The 25,000-nt window shown below is 37.9% G+C and overlaps 1 protein-coding gene across 1 annotated transcript in view; it reads right to left on the minus strand.

The window, feature by feature from the left end:
- Window positions 1–24,570, minus strand: part of LACTBL1 (lactamase beta like 1) — a 530,471-nt gene extending 505,901 nt beyond the window's left edge. Inside the window, exon 1 of the mRNA XM_044060438.1 lies at window positions 24,475–24,570. Within this exon, the coding sequence (XP_043916373.1) occupies window positions 24,475–24,570 (96 nt within the window). The remainder of the gene's footprint in view (window positions 1–24,474) is intronic.
- Window positions 24,571–25,000: the final 430 nt, after the last annotated feature.

Raw genomic sequence — 25,000 nt, forward strand, 5'->3', positions numbered from 1 at the left:
GGTTGTACTTGTCTCACTCCTTACTCACTCTCTATATTATGGGTTGTACTTGTCTCACTCCCTTACTCACTCTCTATATTATGGGTTGTACTTGTCTCACTCCTTACTCACTCTCTATATTATGGGTTGTACTTGTCTCACTCCCTTACTCACTCTCTATATTATGGGTTGTACTTGTCTCACTCCCTTACTCACTCTCTATATTATGGGTTGTACTTGTCTCACTCCCTTACTCACTCTCTATATTATGGGTTGTACTTGTCTCACTCCCTTACTCACTCTCTATATTATGGGTTGTACTTGTCTCACTCCCTTACTCACTCTCTATATTATGGGTTGTACTTGTCTCACTCCTTACTCACTCTCTATATTATGGGTTGTACTTGTCTCACTCCCTTACTCACTCTCTATATTATGGGTTGTACTTGTCTCACTCCCTTACTCACTCTCTATATTATGGGTTGTACTTGTCTCACTCCCTTACTCACTCTCTATATTATGGGTTGTACTTGTCTCACTCCCTTACTCACTCTCTATATTATGGGTTGTACTTGTCTCACTCCCTTACTCACTCTCTATATTATGGGTTGTACTTGTCTCACTCGCTTACTCACTCTCTATATTATGGGTTGTACTTGTCTCACTCCCTTACTCACTCTCTATATTATGGGTTGTACTTGTCTCACTCCCTTACTCACTCTCTATATTATGGGTTGTACTTGTCTCACTCCCTTACTCACTCTCTATATTATGGGTTGTACTTGTCTCACTCCCTTACTCACTCTCTATATTATGGGTTGTACTTGTCTCACTCCCTTACTCACTCTCTATATTATGGGTTGTACTTGTCTCACTCCTTACTCACTCTCTATATTATGGGTTGTACTTGTCTCACTCCTTACTCACTCTCTATATTATGGGTTGTACTTGTCTCACTCCCTTACTCACTCTCTATATTATGGGTTGTACTTGTCTCACTCCCTTACTCACTCTCTATATTATGGGTTGTACTTGTCTCACTCCCTTACTCACTCTCTATATTATGGGTTGTACTTGTCTCACTCCCTTACTCACTCTCTATATTATGGGTTGTACTTGTCTCACTCCCTTACTCACTCTCTATATTATGGGTTGTACTTGTCTCACTCCCTTACTCACTCTCTATATTATGGGTTGTACTTGTCTCACTCCCTTACTCACTCTCTATATTATGGGTTGTACTTGTCTCACTCCTTACTCACTCTCTATATTATGGGTTGTACTTGTCTCACTCCCTTACTCACTCTCTATATTATGGGTTGTACTTGTCTCACTCCCTTACTCACTCTCTATATTATGGGTTGTACTTGTCTCACTCCCTTACTCACTCTCTATATTATGGGTTGTACTTGTCTCACTCCTTACTCACTCTCTATATTATGGGTTGTACTTGTCTCACTCCCTTACTCACTCTCTATATTATGGGTTGTACTTGTCTCACTCCCTTACTCACTCTCTATATTATGGGTTGTACTTGTCTCACTCCCTTACTCACTCTCTATATTATGGGTTGTACTTGTCTCACTCCCTTACTCACTCTCTATATTATGGGTTGTACTTGTCTCACTCCTTACTCACTCTCTATATTATGGGTTGTACTTGTCTCACTCCTTACTCACTCTCTATATTATGGGTTGTACTTGTCTCACTCCCTTACTCACTCTCTATATTATGGGTTGTACTTGTCTCACTCCCTTACTCACTCTCTATATTATGGGTTGTACTTGTCTCACTCCCTTACTCACTCTCTATATTATGGGTTGTACTTGTCTCACTCCCTTACTCACTCTCTATATTATGGGTTGTACTTGTCTCACTCCCTTACTCACTCTCTATATTATGGGTTGTACTTGTCTCACTCCCTTACTCACTCTCTATATTATGGGTTGTACTTGTCTCACTCCCTTACTCACTCTCTATATTATGGGTTGTACTTGTCTCACTCCCTTACTCACTCTCTATATTATGGGTTGTACTTGTCTCACTCCCTTACTCACTCTCTATATTATGGGTTGTACTTGTCTCACTCCCTTACTCACTCTCTATATTATGGGTTGTACTTGTCTCACTCCCTTACTCACTCTCTATATTATGGGTTGTACTTGTCTCACTCCTTTACTCACTCTCTATATTATGGGTTGTACTTGTCTCACTCCTTTACTCACTCTCTATATTATGGGTTGTACTTGTCTCACTCCCTTACTCACTCTCTATATTATGGGTTGTACTTGTCTCACTCCCTTACTCACTCTCTATATTATGGGTTGTACTTGTCTCACTCCCTTACTCACTCTCTATATTATGGGTTGTACTTGTCTCACTCCCTTACTCACTCTCTATATTATGGGTTGTACTTGTCTCACTCCCTTACTCACTCTCTATATTATGGGTTGTACTTGTCTCACTCCCTTACTCACTCTCTATATTATGGGTTGTACTTGTCTCACTCCTTACTCACTCTCTATATTATGGGTTGTACTTGTCTCACTCCTTACTCACTCTCTATATTATGGGTTGTACTTGTCTCACTCCCTTACTCACTCTCTATATTATGGGTTGTACTTGTCTCACTCCCTTACTCACTCTCTATATTATGGGTTGTACTTGTCTCACTCCCTTACTCACTCTCTATATTATGGGTTGTACTTGTCTCACTCCCTTACTCACTCTCTATATTATGGGTTGTACTTGTCTCACTCCTTACTCACTCTCTATATTATGGGTTGTACTTGTCTCACTCCCTTACTCACTCTCTATATTATGGGTTGTACTTGTCTCACTCCCTTACTCACTCTCTATATTATGGGTTGTACTTGTCTCACTCCCTTACTCACTCTCTATATTATGGGTTGTACTTGTCTCACTCCTTACTCACTCTCTATATTATGGGTTGTACTTGTCTCACTCCCTTACTCACTCTCTATATTATGGGTTGTACTTGTCTCACTCCTTACTCACTCTCTATATTATGGGTTGTACTTGTCTCACTCCCTTACTCACTCTCTATATTATGGGTTGTACTTGTCTCACTCCCTTACTCACTCTCTATATTATGGGTTGTACTTGTCTCACTCCCTTACTCACTCTCTATATTATGGGTTGTACTTGTCTCACTCCCTTACTCACTCTCTATATTATGGGTTGTACTTGTCTCACTCCCTTACTCACTCTCTATATTATGGGTTGTACTTGTCTCACTCCCTTACTCACTCTCTATATTATGGGTTGTACTTGTCTCACTCCCTTACTCACTCTCTATATTATGGGTTGTACTTGTCTCACTCCCTTACTCACTCTCTATATTATGGGTTGTACTTGTCTCACTCCTTACTCACTCTCTATATTATGGGTTGTACTTGTCTCACTCCCTTACTCACTCTCTATATTATGGGTTGTACTTGTCTCACTCCCTTACTCACTCTCTATATTATGGGTTGTACTTGTCTCACTCCCTTACTCACTCTCTATATTATGGGTTGTACTTGTCTCACTCCCTTACTCACTCTCTATATTATGGGTTGTACTTGTCTCACTCCTTACTCACTCTCTATATTATGGGTTGTACTTGTCTCACTCCCTTACTCACTCTCTATATTATGGGTTGTACTTGTCTCACTCCTTACTCACTCTCTATATTATGGGTTGTACTTGTCTCACTCCCTTACTCACTCTCTATATTATGGGTTGTACTTGTCTCACTCCCTTACTCACTCTCTATATTATGGGTTGTACTTGTCTCACTCCCTTACTCACTCTCTATATTATGGGTTGTACTTGTCTCACTCCCTTACTCACTCTCTATATTATGGGTTGTACTTGTCTCACTCCCTTACTCACTCTCTATATTATGGGTTGTACTTGTCTCACTCCCTTACTCACTCTCTATATTATGGGTTGTACTTGTCTCACTCCCTTACTCACTCTCTATATTATGGGTTGTACTTGTCTCACTCCCTTACTCACTCTCTATATTATGGGTTGTACTTGTCTCACTCCCTTACTCACTCTCTATATTATGGGTTGTACTTGTCTCACTCCCTTACTCACTCTCTATATTATGGGTTGTACTTGTCTCACTCCCTTACTCACTCTCTATATTATGGGTTGTACTTGTCTCACTCCCTTACTCACTCTCTATATTATGGGTTGTACTTGTCTCACTCCCTTACTCACTCTCTATATTATGGGTTGTACTTGTCTCACTCCCTTACTCACTCTCTATATTATGGGTTGTACTTGTCTCACTCCCTTACTCACTCTCTATATTATGGGTTGTGCTTGTCTCACTCCCTTACTCACTCTCTATATTATGGGTTGTACTTGTCTCACTCCTTTACTCACTCTCTATATTATGGGTTGTACTTGTCTCACTCCCTTACTCACTCTCTATATTATGGGTTGTACTTGTCTCACTCCCTTACTCACTCTCTATATTATGGGTTGTACTTGTCTCACTCCCTTACTCACTCTCTATATTATGGGTTGTACTTGTCTCACTCCCTTACTCACTCTCTATATTATGGGTTGTACTTGTCTCACTCCCTTACTCACTCTCTATATTATGGGTTGTACTTGTCTCACTCCCTTACTCACTCTCTATATTATGGGTTGTACTTGTCTCACTCCCTTACTCACTCTCTATATTATGGGTTGTACTTGTCTCACTCCCTTACTCACTCTCTATATTATGGGTTGTACTTGTCTCACTCCTTACTCACTCTCTATATTATGGGTTGTACTTGTCTCACTCCCTTACTCACTCTCTATATTATGGGTTGTACTTGTCTCACTCCCTTACTCACTCTCTATATTATGGGTTGTACTTGTCTCACTCCCTTACTCACTCTCTATATTATGGGTTGTACTTGTCTCACTCCCTTACTCACTCTCTATATTATGGGTTGTACTTGTCTCACTCCCTTACTCACTCTCTATATTATGGGTTGTACTTGTCTCACTCCCTTACTCACTCTCTATATTATGGGTTGTACTTGTCTCACTCCCTTACTCACTCTCTATATTATGGGTTGTACTTGTCTCACTCCCTTACTCACTCTCTATATTATGGGTTGTACTTGTCTCACTCCCTTACTCACTCTCTATATTATGGGTTGTACTTGTCTCACTCCTTACTCACTCTCTATATTATGGGTTGTACTTGTCTCACTCCCTTACTCACTCTCTATATTATGGGTTGTACTTGTCTCACTCCCTTACTCACTCTCTATATTATGGGTTGTACTTGTCTCACTCCCTTACTCACTCTCTATATTATGGGTTGTACTTGTCTCACTCCCTTACTCACTCTCTATATTATGGGTTGTACTTGTCTCACTCCCTTACTCACTCTCTATATTATGGGTTGTACTTGTCTCACTCCCTTACTCACTCTCTATATTATGGGTTGTACTTGTCTCACTCCCTTACTCACTCTCTATATTATGGGTTGTACTTGTCTCACTCCCTTACTCACTCTCTATATTATGGGTTGTACTTGTCTCACTCCCTTACTCACTCTCTATATTATGGGTTGTACTTGTCTCACTCCCTTACTCACTCTCTATATTATGGGTTGTACTTGTCTCACTCCCTTACTCACTCTCTATATTATGGGTTGTACTTGTCTCACTCCCTTACTCACTCTCTATATTATGGGTTGTACTTGTCTCACTCCCTTACTCACTCTCTATATTATGGGTTGTACTTGTCTCACTCCCTTACTCACTCTCTATATTATGGGTTGTACTTGTCTCACTCCCTTACTCACTCTCTATATTATGGGTTGTACTTGTCTCACTCCCTTACTCACTCTCTATATTATGGGTTGTACTTGTCTCACTCCCTTACTCACTCTCTATATTATGGGTTGTACTTGTCTCACTCCCTTACTCACTCTCTATATTATGGGTTGTACTTGTCTCACTCCCTTACTCACTCTCTATATTATGGGTTGTACTTGTCTCACTCCCTTACTCACTCTCTATATTATGGGTTGTACTTGTCTCACTCCCTTACTCACTCTCTATATTATGGGTTGTACTTGTCTCACTCCCTTACTCACTCTCTATATTATGGGTTGTACTTGTCTCACTCCCTTACTCACTCTCTATATTATGGGTTGTACTTGTCTCACTCCCTTACTCACTCTCTATATTATGGGTTGTACTTGTCTCACTCCTTACTCACTCTCTATATTATGGGTTGTACTTGTCTCACTCCCTTACTCACTCTCTATATTATGGGTTGTACTTGTCTCACTCCCTTACTCACTCTCTATATTATGGGTTGTACTTGTCTCACTCCCTTACTCACTCTCTATATTATGGGTTGTACTTGTCTCACTCCCTTACTCACTCTCTATATTATGGGTTGTACTTGTCTCACTCCCTTACTCACTCTCTATATTATGGGTTGTACTTGTCTCACTCCCTTACTCACTCTCTATATTATGGGTTGTACTTGTCTCACTCCCTTACTCACTCTCTATATTATGGGTTGTACTTGTCTCACTCCCTTACTCACTCTCTATATTATGGGTTGTACTTGTCTCACTCCCTTACTCACTCTCTATATTATGGGTTGTACTTGTCTCACTCCCTTACTCACTCTCTATATTATGGGTTGTACTTGTCTCACTCCCTTACTCACTCTCTATATTATGGGTTGTACTTGTCTCACTCCCTTACTCACTCTCTATATTATGGGTTGTACTTGTCTCACTCCCTTACTCACTCTCTATATTATGGGTTGTACTTGTCTCACTCCTTACTCACTCTCTATATTATGGGTTGTACTTGTCTCACTCCCTTACTCACTCTCTATATTATGGGTTGTACTTGTCTCACTCCCTTACTCACTCTCTATATTATGGGTTGTACTTGTCTCACTCCCTTACTCACTCTCTATATTATGGGTTGTACTTGTCTCACTCCCTTACTCACTCTCTATATTATGGGTTGTACTTGTCTCACTCCCTTACTCACTCTCTATATTATGGGTTGTACTTGTCTCACTCCCTTACTCACTCTCTATATTATGGGTTGTACTTGTCTCACTCCCTTACTCACTCTCTATATTATGGGTTGTACTTGTCTCACTCCCTTACTCACTCTCTATATTATGGGTTGTACTTGTCTCACTCCCTTACTCACTCTCTATATTATGGGTTGTACTTGTCTCACTCCCTTACTCACTCTCTATATTATGGGCTGTACTTGTCTCACTCCTTTACTCACTCTCTATATTATGGGTTGTACTTGTCTCACTCCCTTACTCACTCTCTATATTATGGGTTGTACTTGTCTCACTCCCTTACTCACTCTCTATATTATGGGTTGTACTTGTCTCACTCCCTTACTCACTCTCTATATTATGGGTTGTACTTGTCTCACTCCCTTACTCACTCTCTATATTATGGGTTGTACTTGTCTCACTCCCTTACTCACTCTCTATATTATGGGTTGTACTTGTCTCACTCCCTTACTCACTCTCTATATTATGGGTTGTACTTGTCTCACTCCCTTACTCACTCTCTATATTATGGGTTGTACTTGTCTCACTCCCTTACTCACTCTCTATATTATGGGTTGTACTTGTCTCACTCCCTTACTCACTCTCTATATTATGGGTTGTACTTGTCTCACTCCCTTACTCACTCTCTATATTATGGGTTGTACTTGTCTCACTCCCTTACTCACTCTCTATATTATGGGTTGTACCCAACTCCTGGAGTGACCTTTTGTACCTGATTCCTAGAGTGACCTTGAAGGCAGCCACTTCTGTCCTCAGAGCTTTCAAGGCAAAGGGGAGAAAGTGAAAATAGGGTGACAAGTCTTCCTTTCATATCACACACATATGAAGTCACACAAACAGACAATTTGGAGTCCCATGTACATCTACTGCATGTCTTTAGAATGTGGAAAGTAACTGGAACACCCAGAGAAAACCTGTATAAAAACAGGGAGGACATGCAGATTCTGCACATGAGAACAAAACTGGAGAACATCTTGTTGTAAAGTGCATGTCTGCATGGATGCAAATTGTCTTTAATCGCTTTGTATATACTTCTAACTTATTGTAATGTCATACTTAATCTTCCAGGTCAGACAGTGCTGCCATACAACCTTCCTTCTTTTTGAACTTCAGTTGCTAAAAATGAGATGTTAACCTTCTCCTTCCTCTCCTTCCTCATATCATGTGCAATTGTTTTTTATGCCATTTCCACAATGTCTCTTTATTAATGATCACATGAGTTGAATGATCTTAGATTCTTCCATTATTCAGAGGGATATGCAGAAAAATGTAATTGATTTTCTATGAAGCATGAAATATATTAGTCTTGTGTAGTATTTCACTGTCATCCTGAATGATGACAAGAACAGGGTCAACATCAGTTATTTTAATGTTTGCAGAATATTGTCTAGACAATTTAGACATGCAATATCAATTACTGTACTAAGACAGCATATAAATCTTTAGTTTGGCATAACCAGTTTAGTCACGTTCTCAAATGCATTTAACATCTGTCATCAGTCCAACGTGCCAGCCTCAGTGGCATATACAATTGACATTTTTGTTTGCAGAGCTAAATGTTGCACACTCTCACACTTTCAAACATACCTTTTGTGAAAAACATACCAGTACAGATGTCACACTGAAGACAACATGTACCAATATGGAATTCATTATGCATTTAAATATGCTGACTTTCATAAGCATTTGTTATTAATTGTAGTAATTAATTATTGGAATTTTTTATATTATCTAGAATAATCTTGGTGCGGGGAGTGCCTTCTATGTGAAGTCTGCATGTCCTCCCCGCGGTTGCATGGGCATTCGAAAGACATGCGTAAATGGGTGTGCCTTAGTTGAAGGTTGAACGTCGAGCTGGCACCTCGGCGTTCGTGAAAATCTACTGCCAATCATTAGCAGACCGGAGTTCTGCTGTGGTGACCTCTAAAAGGGAAAAGCCGAAAGACAACAACATCTAGAATAATCTTTCATAATATGGTCAGGATACAGTGGGATGTGCATAGATTCACAGCTGAAATTAAATTACCAAAAGTTAGAAACAGATTTTTCCAAAGTAAAGCAAAACAATAATGTTAATGGATATAGGAGATAGTGCAGTGATGATGCTTGGCTAGTGGTAGGTAATATTTTAAAAGTGACTATGGGAGAAAGACAGGAATGAAACAAAAGAATTAGCAAATTCGTAGGTAAAACAGAGACAAAAAGTATGACCATAAATGTATATGATAGAGTTTCTTTGTTGGCGATATTAATTGTAACATGTCAGGTGCATGATGGTCAAGTTCTCAAATAAATACATGTGGCTGAATGATGCATTCTTCAGCAGAGGTAACTGTGTTCCCCTTCCTTGTATTCTAGCATCCTCCCAGTTGACTGAATAAAGTCTGAAGGTGCAGGGAACAAATCTTGCTGCATGGTTGCTGCAGGGTACTTGCTTTCTTCAAAATAAGGCCACATTAAAAAGAATGGTTTTGATAGTTGTGTTTTTGAACTGAATAATTAACATGAAGCCAATATAAACAAATCAGTGTAGGTAACAGGTAGTAACTTCCAAGCTGTCATATAGACTACCATGGACTGACTTCTATTATTTCAGCAAGCAAGTAGGAACCCACTACTGCATAAGAATGTGTGACTTGATCAGATAGCCAGTGGACTAAATATAAGAGGGGTAGTAATACGCTCAAGATCAGCGTCTGTAATGGGAAAAAGAGAGACAAGTACATCATACAGCAGCTACGTCTACCATGGAATAAATTGCCACTGATAATTAAATATCGAACATTTCTTATTCCCTGGAAGAATAATTTTGATACATATATGGAACTTACAGGATATCTACCTGGGCCGATGGCAATCTGGCTTATTGAAGGTTACTACTGCATAATTTTAGTATCATAACTTATGAATCTAAAAGATGCATTTAATGTCATTAATGATTTTTATGCATGAAGCTCTCTTATCCTTCTTGTGTATTTCCAAGTATAATAGCAATGCAAAGGCATTAGAATTTATTAGCATACAGCAAATGAATCTATATTATGCCTTTCACCAAAAGGTAAACATACCAAACGCACAGCATTAAGTGATGGACAGCATCATAAATTAAGGTACTAATGTGTGTGTGATAGGTGCTTTTGAGTTATATGTGCTATGCCTTATCTTATATACTATGAATATTTTTTCATATATTGTAAATCTTGACCTCAAAGACTATATCTGCACTTTCAATATGTAAAAAGATAGCCAATTATAGACTAGAATAATGAGCCAAATCTTTTTATTACTGATGTGCCTAATATTAGAAGATAAACAAGGTCAGTGTTTGAAAGGTCAGGACCAGCATGAGCGAGTCTCATAATATGGAGACTTAGTGGCAGAAAAAACAGACATAATAAACCAAGTCCAAGGTTGCCATTTTTCAGAATATTCCCTTTTTCCCAAGGAATGCTGATCTTGGAGTTGGTATATAATATATATATATATATATATATATATATATATATATGTGTGTGTGTGTGTGTGTGTGTGTGTGTGTGTGTGTGTGTGTGTGTGCATCAGGGAGGCTTGACCCCTTTAGATGGTGCATGAGGAGCTTGCCGCCCCATGAAGAAAAAGTTAAAAGGAGAAGAGCCGTGTTTGATATTTGCTCTTCCCCTACATTTTCAGGATTTTTTCCAGTGTGCTAATACTGAAATGTTATGAGTGTTAACATTTCAATAGAGAGCTAATAAAAAGAATACACATAAGCAATGTGCCATGCATATGTTAGTCTTTTAACTCTAGCGTGTGTATTTTTATAAAACTGGATAGAAAGAGGTAAGAAAATATAGAGTAAACTTTAGTTATTCTCTGTTTACAGATAGGCATATACAAAATAAATTACAGAAAGTCTGATCTTTGACTAATGCCTGTTTATGGAGATGGGGATGAGGGAGTTGTTTTATACTTTAATTAATAGTTATTAACTAATAAGAGTGTAATACACAGAATTGTTTCTGCATGGCCGCAGATAAAAGTGTGCAGTACATATACAATGAAATAGTCTTCTGCAAAGCACCCCTTCTGTGGTTTATTTCCTCTTCATCACAATTCGGGCTGTACAATAGCCATAAATGAAGTGTGATGCAAAGTCCATGCTTGTATAATTCTGTTTCAGGAATGATGCAGGGAAAGGCAGGCACTGTAATGTATACTGTATACTTTACAGATCAAAATGGAATATAAGTCTAATAGGGTATATGAGACAACTCCTCACATAGACAGGAAGGACACAATAACAAATTCTGGCCTTGTCAGTAATAGTAAAAATATTTTGATAAGTGATGTAACATTAGCAATACTGTCATATTGGGCATACTGTGTTTGCAATTACAGTAGTACTGGATATGCAACATATGTAGGTCTATGTATTTCAGATATTTTCTTGTCCTATGCTTAACAGTTTAGCTGTCAATCTCATACCTAACAGTAGGTCCGCAGGCATCAAGCATATGATAATTTTTCTTTACAAACTGTGGTGGCTAGGCCAGGTATGATTAGTAGCTCAGAGGACTGACAGAGTGGCAGTGAAGGAAGGGTGGGCCATCCGGGGTGAAAGTGCATTAACTGATGATGCTTCCTTGAAAGAAGTGTGATTCAAAGAGTGGAGATTCCCTTGGACATAATCAATGAGTGTAGGAGACAGATAAGGGAGTGAACAGGGCAAATAATACTCCTCCCTGGATGGATGCAAAGATGGCTGACCACCTAGGATACCCTTAGGATCCATAACTGCCCCCCAGCAATACTGTTGTAAGTCTTGCGGGTAGGATACAAGCTGGTAGACCCAGTGCAGATGTGAAGCACTGGGGAGCCAGGCCAGTTAAATAATGTCCCAAGGGGGGAACAAAAATAAATAAATACAAATTAAAAAAAATGTTGTTGCCAGCAAATAGTAAGGGCCAATCACTGAGGTAAACATTCAAAAGCTATGCCAAACATTTTCTAGAACAATGTGGAAGTTGCCAGTAAAATGGAGATATTCATAGGACCCTGCACATGTCTTAATGCCATGGTTCCAGTGCATGTTAATGAGGGCACAGACTCACTTTAACCAGAGGAAATTAATTGCTGGAGTTGTTCCTTACCAGTATGGGAAAGCTTTTTCTTCCTACCTATTGTCAACTCCTCCTTGGTCTAACTGGACTACAGGTCAGTCACATTCACCTTAAGACTTACATCAGCATCAACCTCCAATGCCTCAGTATTCAGAGACTATGCAAAGGCTAATCTACTACAATGGAGTGATGACCAGACTAAATTCAAAAGCCCCTTCCACCTTGACAATCCTATTGCTTATTTGGAATCCTTTACTAGCTCTATCCACACATAAATAGTTGAATAGATGCATCTATCCCCCACAGAAATAAATGAAATTATAATATCAACCAGATCTATAATAAAAATAAATAAATAATTGTACACAAAAATAAATGTAACTCTCAACAAACAGTATTGTTAAAGTAAATTACCTCTGAATCATGATCAAATCAACCAAAGACAGATATGAGTTAAAAATAGCCTCCTGGGTGAAAGATACCCACAATGCCTTCTTTAACTGTGTTAGACATCTCAAATGCAATGCTCATCACTGTGCAGAGCTAATAGTAGGTTATATCATATACTCAGACCAAGAGGACATAGCCAATCTTCTAGCTGATAAATTCAGAGTTGACTGCACTCCCTCTCCCCTCCAATATTCTCTGATCAAAAACCCACATGCCCCCCCCCAACCCGAATCTCTTAAGAACAAGTTCTCAAGGCACTATCTAAGGCCAAGAACACTATGTCTGTGGGACCAGATAACATACAAGATTGCCTGGATGCCAGCTTGAAACATGACTTGTCAAACCCTTTCATTTACTCAGCATTGTACTTAAAATAGACTTTGTGCTGGATGAAGGGAGGACAGCAACAGTCAATCCCTTGACAAAGGTAGGGCTACAACAGATCTGGGTAATCAGAGACCCATAAGCCTGACCAGCTACACCTGTAAGGCTATGGAAAGGGTTATTATGGAAATAATAAATAGGGATATAGGTGACCTACAGACTCTAGAACCAACCCAGTTCAGATTTATCAAGGGAGGTCCCGCCTGCTTAACCTAGCTGACTTCTTCAATAAAATCACTAAGGCAATGGATAAGGGCAAATCAGTGTGCACTACCTACTGGGCCCTTGTGAAGGTGTTCAAAACCATCTCTCACTCAGGCATCTTAGATAAACTCTTCCTGAAAAATGTTAACCCCTATATAACTGGATGGACAGCAAAATGGCTCACAAACAGAACAAAGAAAGTAAGGGTGGGATGTTATACTTCCTTTAAAAGACCTGTCACTAGTGGAGTGACCCAGGGTTAAGCCCTTATGCCACTTTTCTTTGGCATTTGCTCCATGGAGGCAAAGATAATTTTAAGGGATTATAGCTGGCCAAGTCTGCAAATGACTCTGCACAGGACACCCTTATCCTAAAAGACAGCTTGTCTAAAACAAATAGTTTTGACAAAACTATGGACTGAAAAACTAAATGCCAAGAAATGTATAACTGCATATTTTTGGAAGCATAACTCCCTTTGAAACTAGCGCATTAAAAAAACACCACAAAAATTATCCTGTAGTTAGAGCTATAGGAACTTATGTCGACAATTAACTGTTGTTTGATCACCACATATTCACTACTTTCAGGAAGTGCTTTTGTCATCACACAGCTTATATTGAGGTATATGGTATCCAGATCCAGGGATGGAATTCCTCTATACTCAGCACTCATATGTGGATTATGGAGTATAATGCCCCTTTCAGTATATACCTGTGCAAACACTTGGCACAGTTGAAATTACCACAATGCTTCCTCCCTAAAAAATCAAGGGCCAAAATCATAAAAAGTATGTTGCCTTAAAGTCTAGTCTCCTTCTTGGTATCATATAGGCTACTGCAAAGTAACCTCTACCTTGCATATAAATTCTCAATAGAGTCTGTTCTGTAAGACCTATTTTTCATTCAAAAGTCCGATGGTGTCAGAAATACCTGCTCATGGAAGCATGCTGGAGGGATAGCTATGTATCGCAGAGAATGCCAAATTTATGGAACTAGTTTTTCTTCAGGAGATGCAGAGTACCTCTCCTACTCTACTCAAATGTAACTTAGATGAATGGATGGGTAACTGCAAATTCATCCCTGATTTAGCAGTAATGGCTCTCATGGATGGGAAAACATGTAAGTACCCAAAGTACACTTGTGTGGCCCATCTTTAGAGATTCATACTTGAGCGACCTGTCTGTGGAAATTCATATTACAAAATATAAGGTCTAGTATGTACTGCAGTATAAGAATGGGCTTCTTATGATCCTCACAGATAAGTAACCTAGTAAGTACCTATGAACCTATATGCATAATGCCAGTGCATGTGAATGAGACAGACCGGCCACATTGCAGACCCAGAACATCTGAATGAGTATTCTGGCAATAGACTCATTGCTCCAGTGAATGGGAGCACAGCTCTATATGCAATGATATCAAGTGATAGAAGGGCCCAACCGCATATACAGTGCTAATAATAGATATGAATAAAGGCATAACTATGAATTCACAGCACCAATGCATATGAGTGGCACACATGCATGCTCATCTAAATGCAGATGAATGTGTTATGTTTGAACATCCATGCCTTCTACCCAAACTTTCAATGTCTCCAAATACATTATATTTGCTCTGACATAAATTAGAAAGCTGGGAAAATAGTCTGTCAGGGATTAAGATTCAAAGATACACTGATTTTATTTTTTAACTTCTTAATAAAGGAATAGATGTCTTTGAGATAACATTCTCAAGGTAATGTATGTGTATAACTATAGTTATATATGTTTATCTATACATGTATATATATATATATATATATATATATATATATATATATATATATATATATATATTTATGGGTCTACATTACAACGTCAACCTCACAGTCATCCTAATGTTGTAATATCGAACCCATATGTTTGAAATGTGAAAATAGCAAAGCCGCAGAACACCGATTTTTTTTTCCAGGGAAAAAAATTCAGTGGGTCGTTTTCACGACTTTGCTATTTCCTCCACTGTGGTGCGATCTCAGAGTTGGTATATTTAAGTAGGGGGGTATGGGGGGGGTAGTTTAAGTTTAAAGTGTACGTGTTTTGTTTTTTTTTTGTACTGGAACAATGATTTTTTTTCCCTGGGAAAAAAATTGCTGTGCTGTGTTTTCATACTTTTTGGATTTCGAGCTTCCTGGTTCGATATTACATCGTTCGAACTCCTGTGGGTTCAACTTTGTAATATAGACCCATATATATATATGTATATATATATATATATATATATATATATCTAGAGAGAGAGAGAGCGACACATACACACACACATATATATAATAAATATATATATATATATATATATATATATATATATATATATGTCTATAGATATAGACCGATACAAACACACACACACACACACACACATATATATATATAATATATATATATATATATATATATATATATATATATATATATGTCTATATATATATATAGACCGATACACACACACACACACACACACACACACACAAAATTTATTTAGTTAGTCATTTATTTCTTTTTTAATGTATCTTTTGCTTACTGGGTTAGTGTTACTACAGTTGTGGCTTCTTTTCATACAACTGTGTATCATCCACTAATGCCACACAAAGGATCATATCTAAAGTATTACAAAGCACACACTTGAAGAGATTGCATAAGCAGTCTACTGTAATGGTTATGCCTCCCATAGCATGTTTTCTGGGGCTCAAAACATTTAACCCTGTCACTGTTCAAGTGTGAGTATGCCATATTATTATCTGTTGGATAAAGCAGTCCTGTCTGTCACTGTTGTCTTCCACATATACAGTACCAGATCTGAATCCCTGATTATCTAAGTTCATATCCTATTAAACCTCTTACTAACTGCTGATGACATGGATGAAATCATTAGAAAAGTTATCAGAAAACACACAATTGATGGAATATCTGCAGTGGTGTATTTGAAGCTATATGACCCACCTAAAGTGTTTGAGTTATGAAAATGCTGTAGCCATCTAAGTGTTAATTCTACATTGATTTATCTACACCACATCTGTTGATGAAGCCATTGCTGCACAATTTTGATTATATATTATATACCCACAATAGTGTATAATTGCTGGATTTGAACCACTGCTTATCTAAGCCCATACTCTAAATAGCTGTGCATTAACTGCATCTTCCATAGGAGACTTTAAACTATAGGTGTCAGAGAGCACACATCTCAGGGTCTGACTTGACTATTGTTTTAAATGCTAATGTATCCTCCTAAAATGTAGTTTGAGGGATCAAAAATCTTTAGCAATGTTAGTGTTAACACATGTGTGAGTTGACTGTATCACCATCTATTGGGTAATGCAGTCCTGTCGATCACCATTGTTGTTGTAAACACATACATTACCAGATTTCAACCCCTGCTTGTTTATGTATACACTCATTAGCACTGTGAATTAGTTGCTTACAGTCTTACTGCAAGTGTGAGAAAGAACACATTTGAATTGATGGTATCTTTATTGTAGTGCAAAGCAGATGTTTGGCTTAAAGTGAGTAAAAATGTCATGAGAGCCTCTTCCCATGTAAACGCTTTTCAGAAGAGAAGTGTAAACACCAGATCTGTTGAATAAGCCAGTCCTACCTAGCACTAGGATCACATATACTCACACTAGTCAGTCATTGTTGGATTTGAACTCATGCCTATCTATGTCCACAACTGAGAGAACACTGTTACAGCCTGCTGATGTCACAGGAGAAGTTTTGCTAGGATGGATTCAAAAACCTTCTTATCTAAGTCAACAATTTACAGAATATTGTATCAACAGCAGATGCCAGAGGAGAACTCATGCTATAAGGGTGACAAAGAATGCATTTAATTGGATGGCATCATTATTGTGTAGCAAGGCACATGCTTGGCTTAAAAGTGAATTAAAGGGCTATGGGAGCCCTCTTACCATGTACACATTTTTCCTAAGTAGAATTATAAACACCAAATCTGTTGGATAAGCCAGTCCTACCTAGCATTACTGTCACATACATTCACACTAGTCATTGCTGGATTTGAACTCCTGTCTATGACAGCAACCAAGAGAACATTACATCACCTGCCAGTGCCACAGGAGAAGTCTTGTTACAATGTGAGAAAAATGCATTTAAAGGGATGACAACATCATTGTGCTGTAAGTTCTAAGCATCAGACAGCACCTAGTTGTAGTTTACATGACATATGTTTGGTTGAATGGGCAATGTGCTGTGATAGACAAAAGAGCAATGCATTGATCACAACTCATGAAATACTGCACCAATAACACATGTATAGCATCATTCATAGAAAATGATGTGTCAAGAATGATATCTATGTGTGTCCCATTAAGGTGTATTGAGCAGTTAAATAATGGCTGATAACTACAGCTGTCAGCCAGTGGAATACTACATATGCATTCTTGAATGCTCATCTCAAGATCATGGTAGTCTCACAGATGAGAATAAAATATACCATATTTTTAATGAACCCAGTGGTAGGATATCAATATAGTCTGATCCACATCTTTTACAAAATGCACGTCTAATTGTATCAGCTTTTAGAAGTTTAAAATTACATCCTGGCCTAATGATCTTTATTATATAAATGCAAGAAATGTTGTTGAGCATTTTCTTTGCATAAACTTTTAAAATACAGAGCAAAAATGTAATCAGAAGGTATAACTATTTCTAGATATACTTAGGGAGAATGGGTTATCGTTGTCTTCTTGCTTATCATATTACTGAACCTTGACTAAGAAATCTGTCACTCGGATGACAGTTAGACTTCTGCAGTTACTTTGTGCTATTGGATGCTGAAGTATTTTGTTGTTTTGAGGGTAAGATTATTGGCAGTGCTTAGTTGGAAAGAATCTGTCACTAGGATGACTGGTACACTTCCATGGTTACACTGTGTTAATGGATGAGGAATTGTTTTGTTGCTTTGAGGGACAGATTTTTGAGGAGCACACAGCTGAAGAGCTGATCATAGGCCTGCTAAGGAAGATGTTAGCCAACAAAGTCATAGACAAGCAGAATTCTGCTCCTGTAGTGCTGACACTTCCAAAGCAACATCAGCTGGGAGGTGTCTATGGCCAGAAGTTGATATCTCATTAGTCATGGTTGCCATCATGCCAGCATATCATGTAACAGACATCAGTCTAGGTCATTTAGCACACCAGCATCTAACCAAGGCTATGGTACAGTCAGTGCAACTCCTAAAATAGGCAAGTCTCAAAGATGGGGGCATTCACGGAAAGCCAAAACCTCTGTCATGCATGCCATGCACCTGTCCAGTAGGCTAGGCTGCAGTGCTGCACTAAGTGCTGAGACTGAGTCCCAGCAGACACACACACACACGCACACACACACACACACACACACACACACACACACACACACACACACACACACACACACACAGACACACACAGACACACACACACACACACACACACACACATGCACACACACACACACCACCACCACCACAGCCCCCTAGAACATCCAACAAATCCATTTACCCTGGTTTAACTCTCCCCGGATATAGTTCTCATACTACCCATAAAAGCACTTTTTCTTTTGCTTTACCTCATTACACATATTCACACCAGTAGTATAGCTATGGTGAGGCGAGAGGGAAAACTGCCCCAGGCACAAAGTGCTGTAGGCATGCTCAGCCAATTCCAATCTTTCCTTAATCCAATACTGGCATTTAAAAGCCAATATTACATATGCAGTCATGCCTGAGCACTGTAGCATTCCATGTGTGGTCTAAACTGTAGCAGCTGCTTGCTGCATTGTAGTATCAATTTGTTACAGTTTAAACATTAAAATAAATTCCTTTTTTTATTGTTAATCAAAACCTGAGCACTTGTAGTGCTCTATACAGGCAGGGCATAAACTGTAGCATCTAGTTGCTTCATTTGTAGCAAGCAGTTTGCTACAGTTTAAGAAGAGTTTTTAAAAACTAAAACATAAGTGCTGTAGTGCTCTGTGCTGGCAGGGTATAAACTGTAGCAACTGTTTGCTATGTTTGTAGCAAATAGTTTGCTACAGTTTAAAATAATAACTTATTATTATCAGATCTGAATGGCTGGGATAGGAGGGATACATGTGTCATGCATCTGGCCACCTGGTATGCCATTAGAAAGAATGTCTTTTTTTTTTTTTTTTTGATTTTGCTCTTCAGTGGAAAAACTGGGGTGCTGTAGATCTAACTGTAATAATCCAGTCGCTTACAGTGTAGTGCTTGGCTTATTACAGTGAAGTGCCTTTTTTTTCTTCACTTGAAGAGCTAAATAGGTGGGCTACTGGTTCATAATACTGACCCAGGGTGCTGGCCGAACCAGATTTACTTTTGACTCACACACTTCACTATGAAAGACTTGCACTCCTGTGCTCCCTTGTCCTGCTGTGCAAATGATGATAACTGTGTTCTGGCCTTTGTTTACATGGGTTGCCTATGTCTGATGTACACCATGGCCAGCCTATGCATGGGCAAGCACCATCTGGTGCTTTTGCATGCATCACATTTACTGTAGTGCATCTGCTTAAGTCTTGTATAGTTATGTTGTAAAGCTATGCTCAGTCTGGAGCCTCTTTGCTTGTGCAATGGCATACTGTGCAAGCCTCTGTCTGGCACGATCATCCCCTCCTGCTGGCTACTTCTGTCTCTTTGTTTCAGCTACTGCAGCCTGTGGTGCTGGGAGCTGTTGGGCCTGCAAGAAGTTATCCCACTGGAACTACTTGCTAACTATAATATCATGTAACTTAGTACATATGGACAGTATGTTTGCACATGTATAGTGGTCACACTTCAGGCCATCACTGGATGCATCCAAGCAGGGAAAGTGTGACTTCAGTAGCATAGATACATGCTGTATAGTATTTCTGGTTAATAATTGTGCATGGTTGCACACCTGATAACTTTGATTGTGAGGTTTTCCGATGGGTGTCATGAGCCAGTGTTTTAGGTTATATCCAGCATCACTTACAAGATGTCCTTGTTGGAAGTCACTCCTTGCAAACTGTTTATAAAGGTCACATGTGTGACATATTGTGTGAGTTGTAAAAACTGCCTATGAGGCCTGCATACCAGTTGTAGATGATACCCTTTACATTACAGACTACTTGATTGTAGCTGGAGTTGTACCCTTTACAGTTCATGTTCTGCTTTCCCGGCTTACCAGATGGGGCCTTTATTTAAATGTGGATACAGTCTATGATTCTTGGTTCATCAGGGAAATGGGCTATATGATAGAAGTCCCGCATGGTGTTTGTGCTTTCCTAGTGGTTATGTGAGATGCACACATGCTCCACCACATGCTGAAGCATAGCATGTAAAAACAGATGGAATATTCTGGAGGCAGATGCTTGAGATACCCCCCCCCCACTGTGTCCCCACTAAGTCATCGAAAGGTCTCTATAGTTAATATAATTATAGCCTCACATACCTTGATACTCACTGGGATAGGTACCCCATGACTTCCATGTGGCTGCAGATGAGGCAGGAATATTTCTACAGTTTCCTGCATGTTGTCTCCATCCACATGATACCAGTCAGTGCCATGTAGGGCATGAAATGTTAAGAATGGCCGGATGACCTGGTGCCTCTAGGGTTATATCATCTAACAGTAGGTAAAGCAGCTGAACTAAGAAGTTCCTGCAGAAATGCCTTTACAATGGTTGCAGCAACAGCAAGCATATTTGTGCAAAGTATTCCATCTGAATATGGGCATATTGATCGAGTTCAGATCTAAGTTAAATACAGCATTGCTGCATGAATTTAAATGTTTCTGAACTACTTCACCATCAAGTCTTACCCCATTATTATATAATGCTGTTGACCTCATTAATTGGCCTAGTCAAATCATGTAGCTGGGTTTTCTGAATCAACCCATCATAAGCATGGCCACATGTCATGCAAATTTGTTTACCACAATGCAACAAAGTTTTCTGAATCTGGCCCTGAATTTCTCACATTTCTTTTTCAGGATATATTTTTTTCTGGGGATAGCTTTCATAAGGTATATATCAAAGTAAAAATAATTATACCAGTTATATATAACTTACTTAATGCAATTCAGACACTTCTGTAAGTAAAGATAATAAAATGGTGCAACAAATCCAGCCTGGAAATCAAGTTAGTTTTAGATGACAAAAAGGAAGCCCAAATCATACAAACATAAAAACAGCACCTACCCTAGATTACCAAAATTTATTTTCAGTTGTTGTTTTCAAATAGCTTCACCTTCTTGAAACAGTTTTGCACAATTTTGTATTCAGAAACATCTAACAATTGCTTAGCTATGGCTTTAACACAACTAACAAACTTTGCTTTCATGCTGAAATTCTGATCACAACTTATTTGCTAAATAGTGTCATAAATTTGAAATGCTTCTGTATTAATTAATTTGGGAAAAACCTCTACGTTGATTTTTATTCAACTTAAAAACCTATTCCTAGTTATTGTTTTTTTTTCCTTAATCAAGCTGTAACAATTCAATTAAATAGCAATCAATCAAAACAACTTTGTTTTGCTTTTACATTATTTATTGGGCCACAAAATTCACTGCTTTCACTCACTTCATGTTCACTCACTTAAACATTCGATTATTGGCTTGCCACTTTTATAGCAATACCTTTACTATTTATTAGCGCTCACTTGTGCCCTTGTACTGCTATATGATAGTAATTCATTCTTACTCACTCTTTAACACAAACAACATTGAACTTCATTTGTATACTGAATGAAGTAAGAACTTTATTAAATCCCTGTTTGGTATGTGTGATCTGTTTGCAATGCACATAGCTTCACTGTAATATTTGATAAACACTTATTCCTGACACATTTAATTTCACTATATTTCTTTACTGTAGTATAAGGTTATGAATAAGTTCTTTTGGTAAGTATATACTATTTCAGGATAGAGATTTATTCACTGCAAATAATGTTTTCCACTATCAGACCATTAACAAATTCCTTTGCTAAATACATACTTTCAGATGCATATAAATTCAATGTTTATAGCCTTTGCAATACCTGACCTTTAATAAGTTCTCTTGGGAGCTTAACTTTGCAATTATTGTGTTGAAATGCTTGCAAACAGTGCCACTTGAAATTGTACTGAACATCTTGTTAACATCAATCGTCTGTGTCCTCAAATCTCCTTGGCTTAATTGCTTCACAAAATAAATGGTTTCTAATGTCTTTGTGTTATGCACATCACCTTTTAGCCCCTTTTCCTCAACATTTTGTAACTATCTACTCAGGCATTTTGATCAGTTTAATGCTTCTTCTCACCTACTGAACCGCAATATATTTTTCTGCTTTTTAGGATAACTTTGCTGCTTTCCTGAAGGTAGATTGCTCGTGTACACATGAACTGGTATTGTCACCAGCTGTTATGTATTTATCCTATGTATATATAATCTCATAACATCAATAAGTAGATGTTGCATCCACATTGTGCTTCAGATTACAAATCTAAGACATCATACTTTGTAGTGTAAACCATCTGTACTAGAATATTAAAAGTCTGAGAGCTATTTAACCCTCTATACATTTTTTGCTGACTGCCTTGATATTAAGAAGGAACCCTAGGTTCTCTGTTATGGCAGGTCATAAAGAGGAACACGTATTAGATGAATTGCTGGTGTATTCTAGATGCCTGTGGATTTCGCCAGCATATAATGTGATAAAATTACATGCATTGTTTTTATATAACAAGAGAATATCTAATCAATATCTAATATCTAATCAAAATCATCAGAGTACTAAATTAGTCAACATTTAACTTGATAGACTTAAGCTATTTAAATTTCAATAGCAACGTCAGCAGCATCTTTTGAGTGGTGAATCAAAATCAGTATCTCAGTAACTACTTTTGTGTATCAATAACACACATTTCGGGTGTTCTGCATTTTCTGGACCATGCTTTATTTACCAAAACATGTTGCTCTTTCTGCTGTGCATTTATCTGCATGATAAATAGTCCACAATACTACTAATCCTTGATTTAACTATTTAAACTTTTGTTTAGTCTTAAAAACGTACTTAGATGGAAGTCAGGTAGTTTAAACTCCTGTTTACTTCAGGATTAACTTCCCTATAGTACGGATTCACTATACTCCTAATTACTTCAGCTTTCTAATAATATGCAAAACCAAAGTTTACAAAAAAAGGTAACCATCATAGTAAAGCAAAAGCTTTAATATGCTCCGTTTTGTACAAGTAGTCAATTAAACTTTATTAAAAAGTCTGACTATTGACTTTTAATACTTAGGTGATTACAGTGCAGGTAATAATAATATTCAGCATATTTTGGGTAATATATATACGCACTGCATGATTATAATTCCTATAAGAAAAATGTATTAAATATGTCTCACAGTCGTAAAACATCTGTACAATTGTGCATTGCTAAAAAACACAAAATACTATTGACAGGAATAAGGCATAAGCTAAGGTAATCTGGATGCCAGTGACACTAAAAGATTCAATATCTGAAGGCAAAACGTAACTGTAGACCCTCCTAATTCCCAGGAACATACTTAAATAAATGTTGCTCATATTTTGAGCTTTTGATTTGACAAACACTGAATTTAAACTAAATCTAAATAGAACGAAACATCAAAGTACTATTGCTAGATGCCTACAGATGGCATATAGACTGAAGAATGAACTGAAACTGGAAAAAGCACTCTTTAAGAGCTTCAACCAAATAAATAAAGAGTGACTTTATTTACTTGTTTGGCATATTTTCTTACTGGGAAGGAGAACCATGTTGGAACTACCAGTCATGGTACTGGATAAATGTATTCCTTAGCCAAGTGGAAACTTTTCAAGCAGGATATGAGGCTTATTCCGGACTGAAGGGACATGCATTTCTGTTATTCTAGTCATATGAAATATATAAAATAGTTTTATTTTGCAATTCTGCAAGCTAAGAAATCAAACAAGTATATTAAACAAGTATACATTTTTATGTAATTGAAGCCAAAATATTTCAAAGTCATTTATAAATCTTATACCTCCTACCTTCCAGTTCAATCACAAGTACTGCTATGCATCTTAGCTACAACTTTTATATGATGTTTCATTGCAATACTTTGAGAAACACATACAACACATAAGGTAGCCAACACTCCAGCAGAAACATTCCTAGCAACATGAGTTTAGAAATACTGCTGAGTAAGATACGAACATCACATTGCAAACACTGCAAATGCCCTTTCACAAGAAGAGCTCACCTTTTTTAGTGCAACCTTCAAAACTGGGATGGGATGATCTAATGGTACAGGTTCTGGAAATCTTGGGCACATTTGGACTGGCTGTGAAGCAGTCATGGAAGTTCCATGTTCTAAAAGTCAATAAAAAATATTAAAGTGGATTTTATATAATCAGTCAGTTTTCAAATTAATAAAACAAACACAGCAAAGAAATTATCTGGCTGTAAAGATTATTTTTTCATTGTTGTTTTTACAAATCTGAATAAGATGTAGAAAGAAAAACAGAATTTACTATAGTCTAATAATAGCAAAAATACTTTTGGCATGCAATCAGGATGCCATGTTACGTGCCCAGTACCCTTCAGCACTGCAATTTAGTGTATGTGTGGCTGAGAAAGGATAGCATTAATCTGTAAGCAACACTATATGATGTCATGAAGATGGTAGGATGTTACCTAAGCAGGAAGAAGAGTGATGTGAGAAGAGTGAAAGGTATTTTCATGTAGATGTGCATGGTCTTAACAACATAGCAGGATCATGGTCCAAT

The sequence above is a fragment of the Protopterus annectens genome, chromosome 2.part0, assembly GCF_019279795.1.
Source record: "Protopterus annectens isolate FY-2018-M chromosome 2.part0, PAN1.0, whole genome shotgun sequence".
NCBI lineage: Eukaryota > Metazoa > Chordata > Ceratodontiformes > Protopteridae > Protopterus > Protopterus annectens.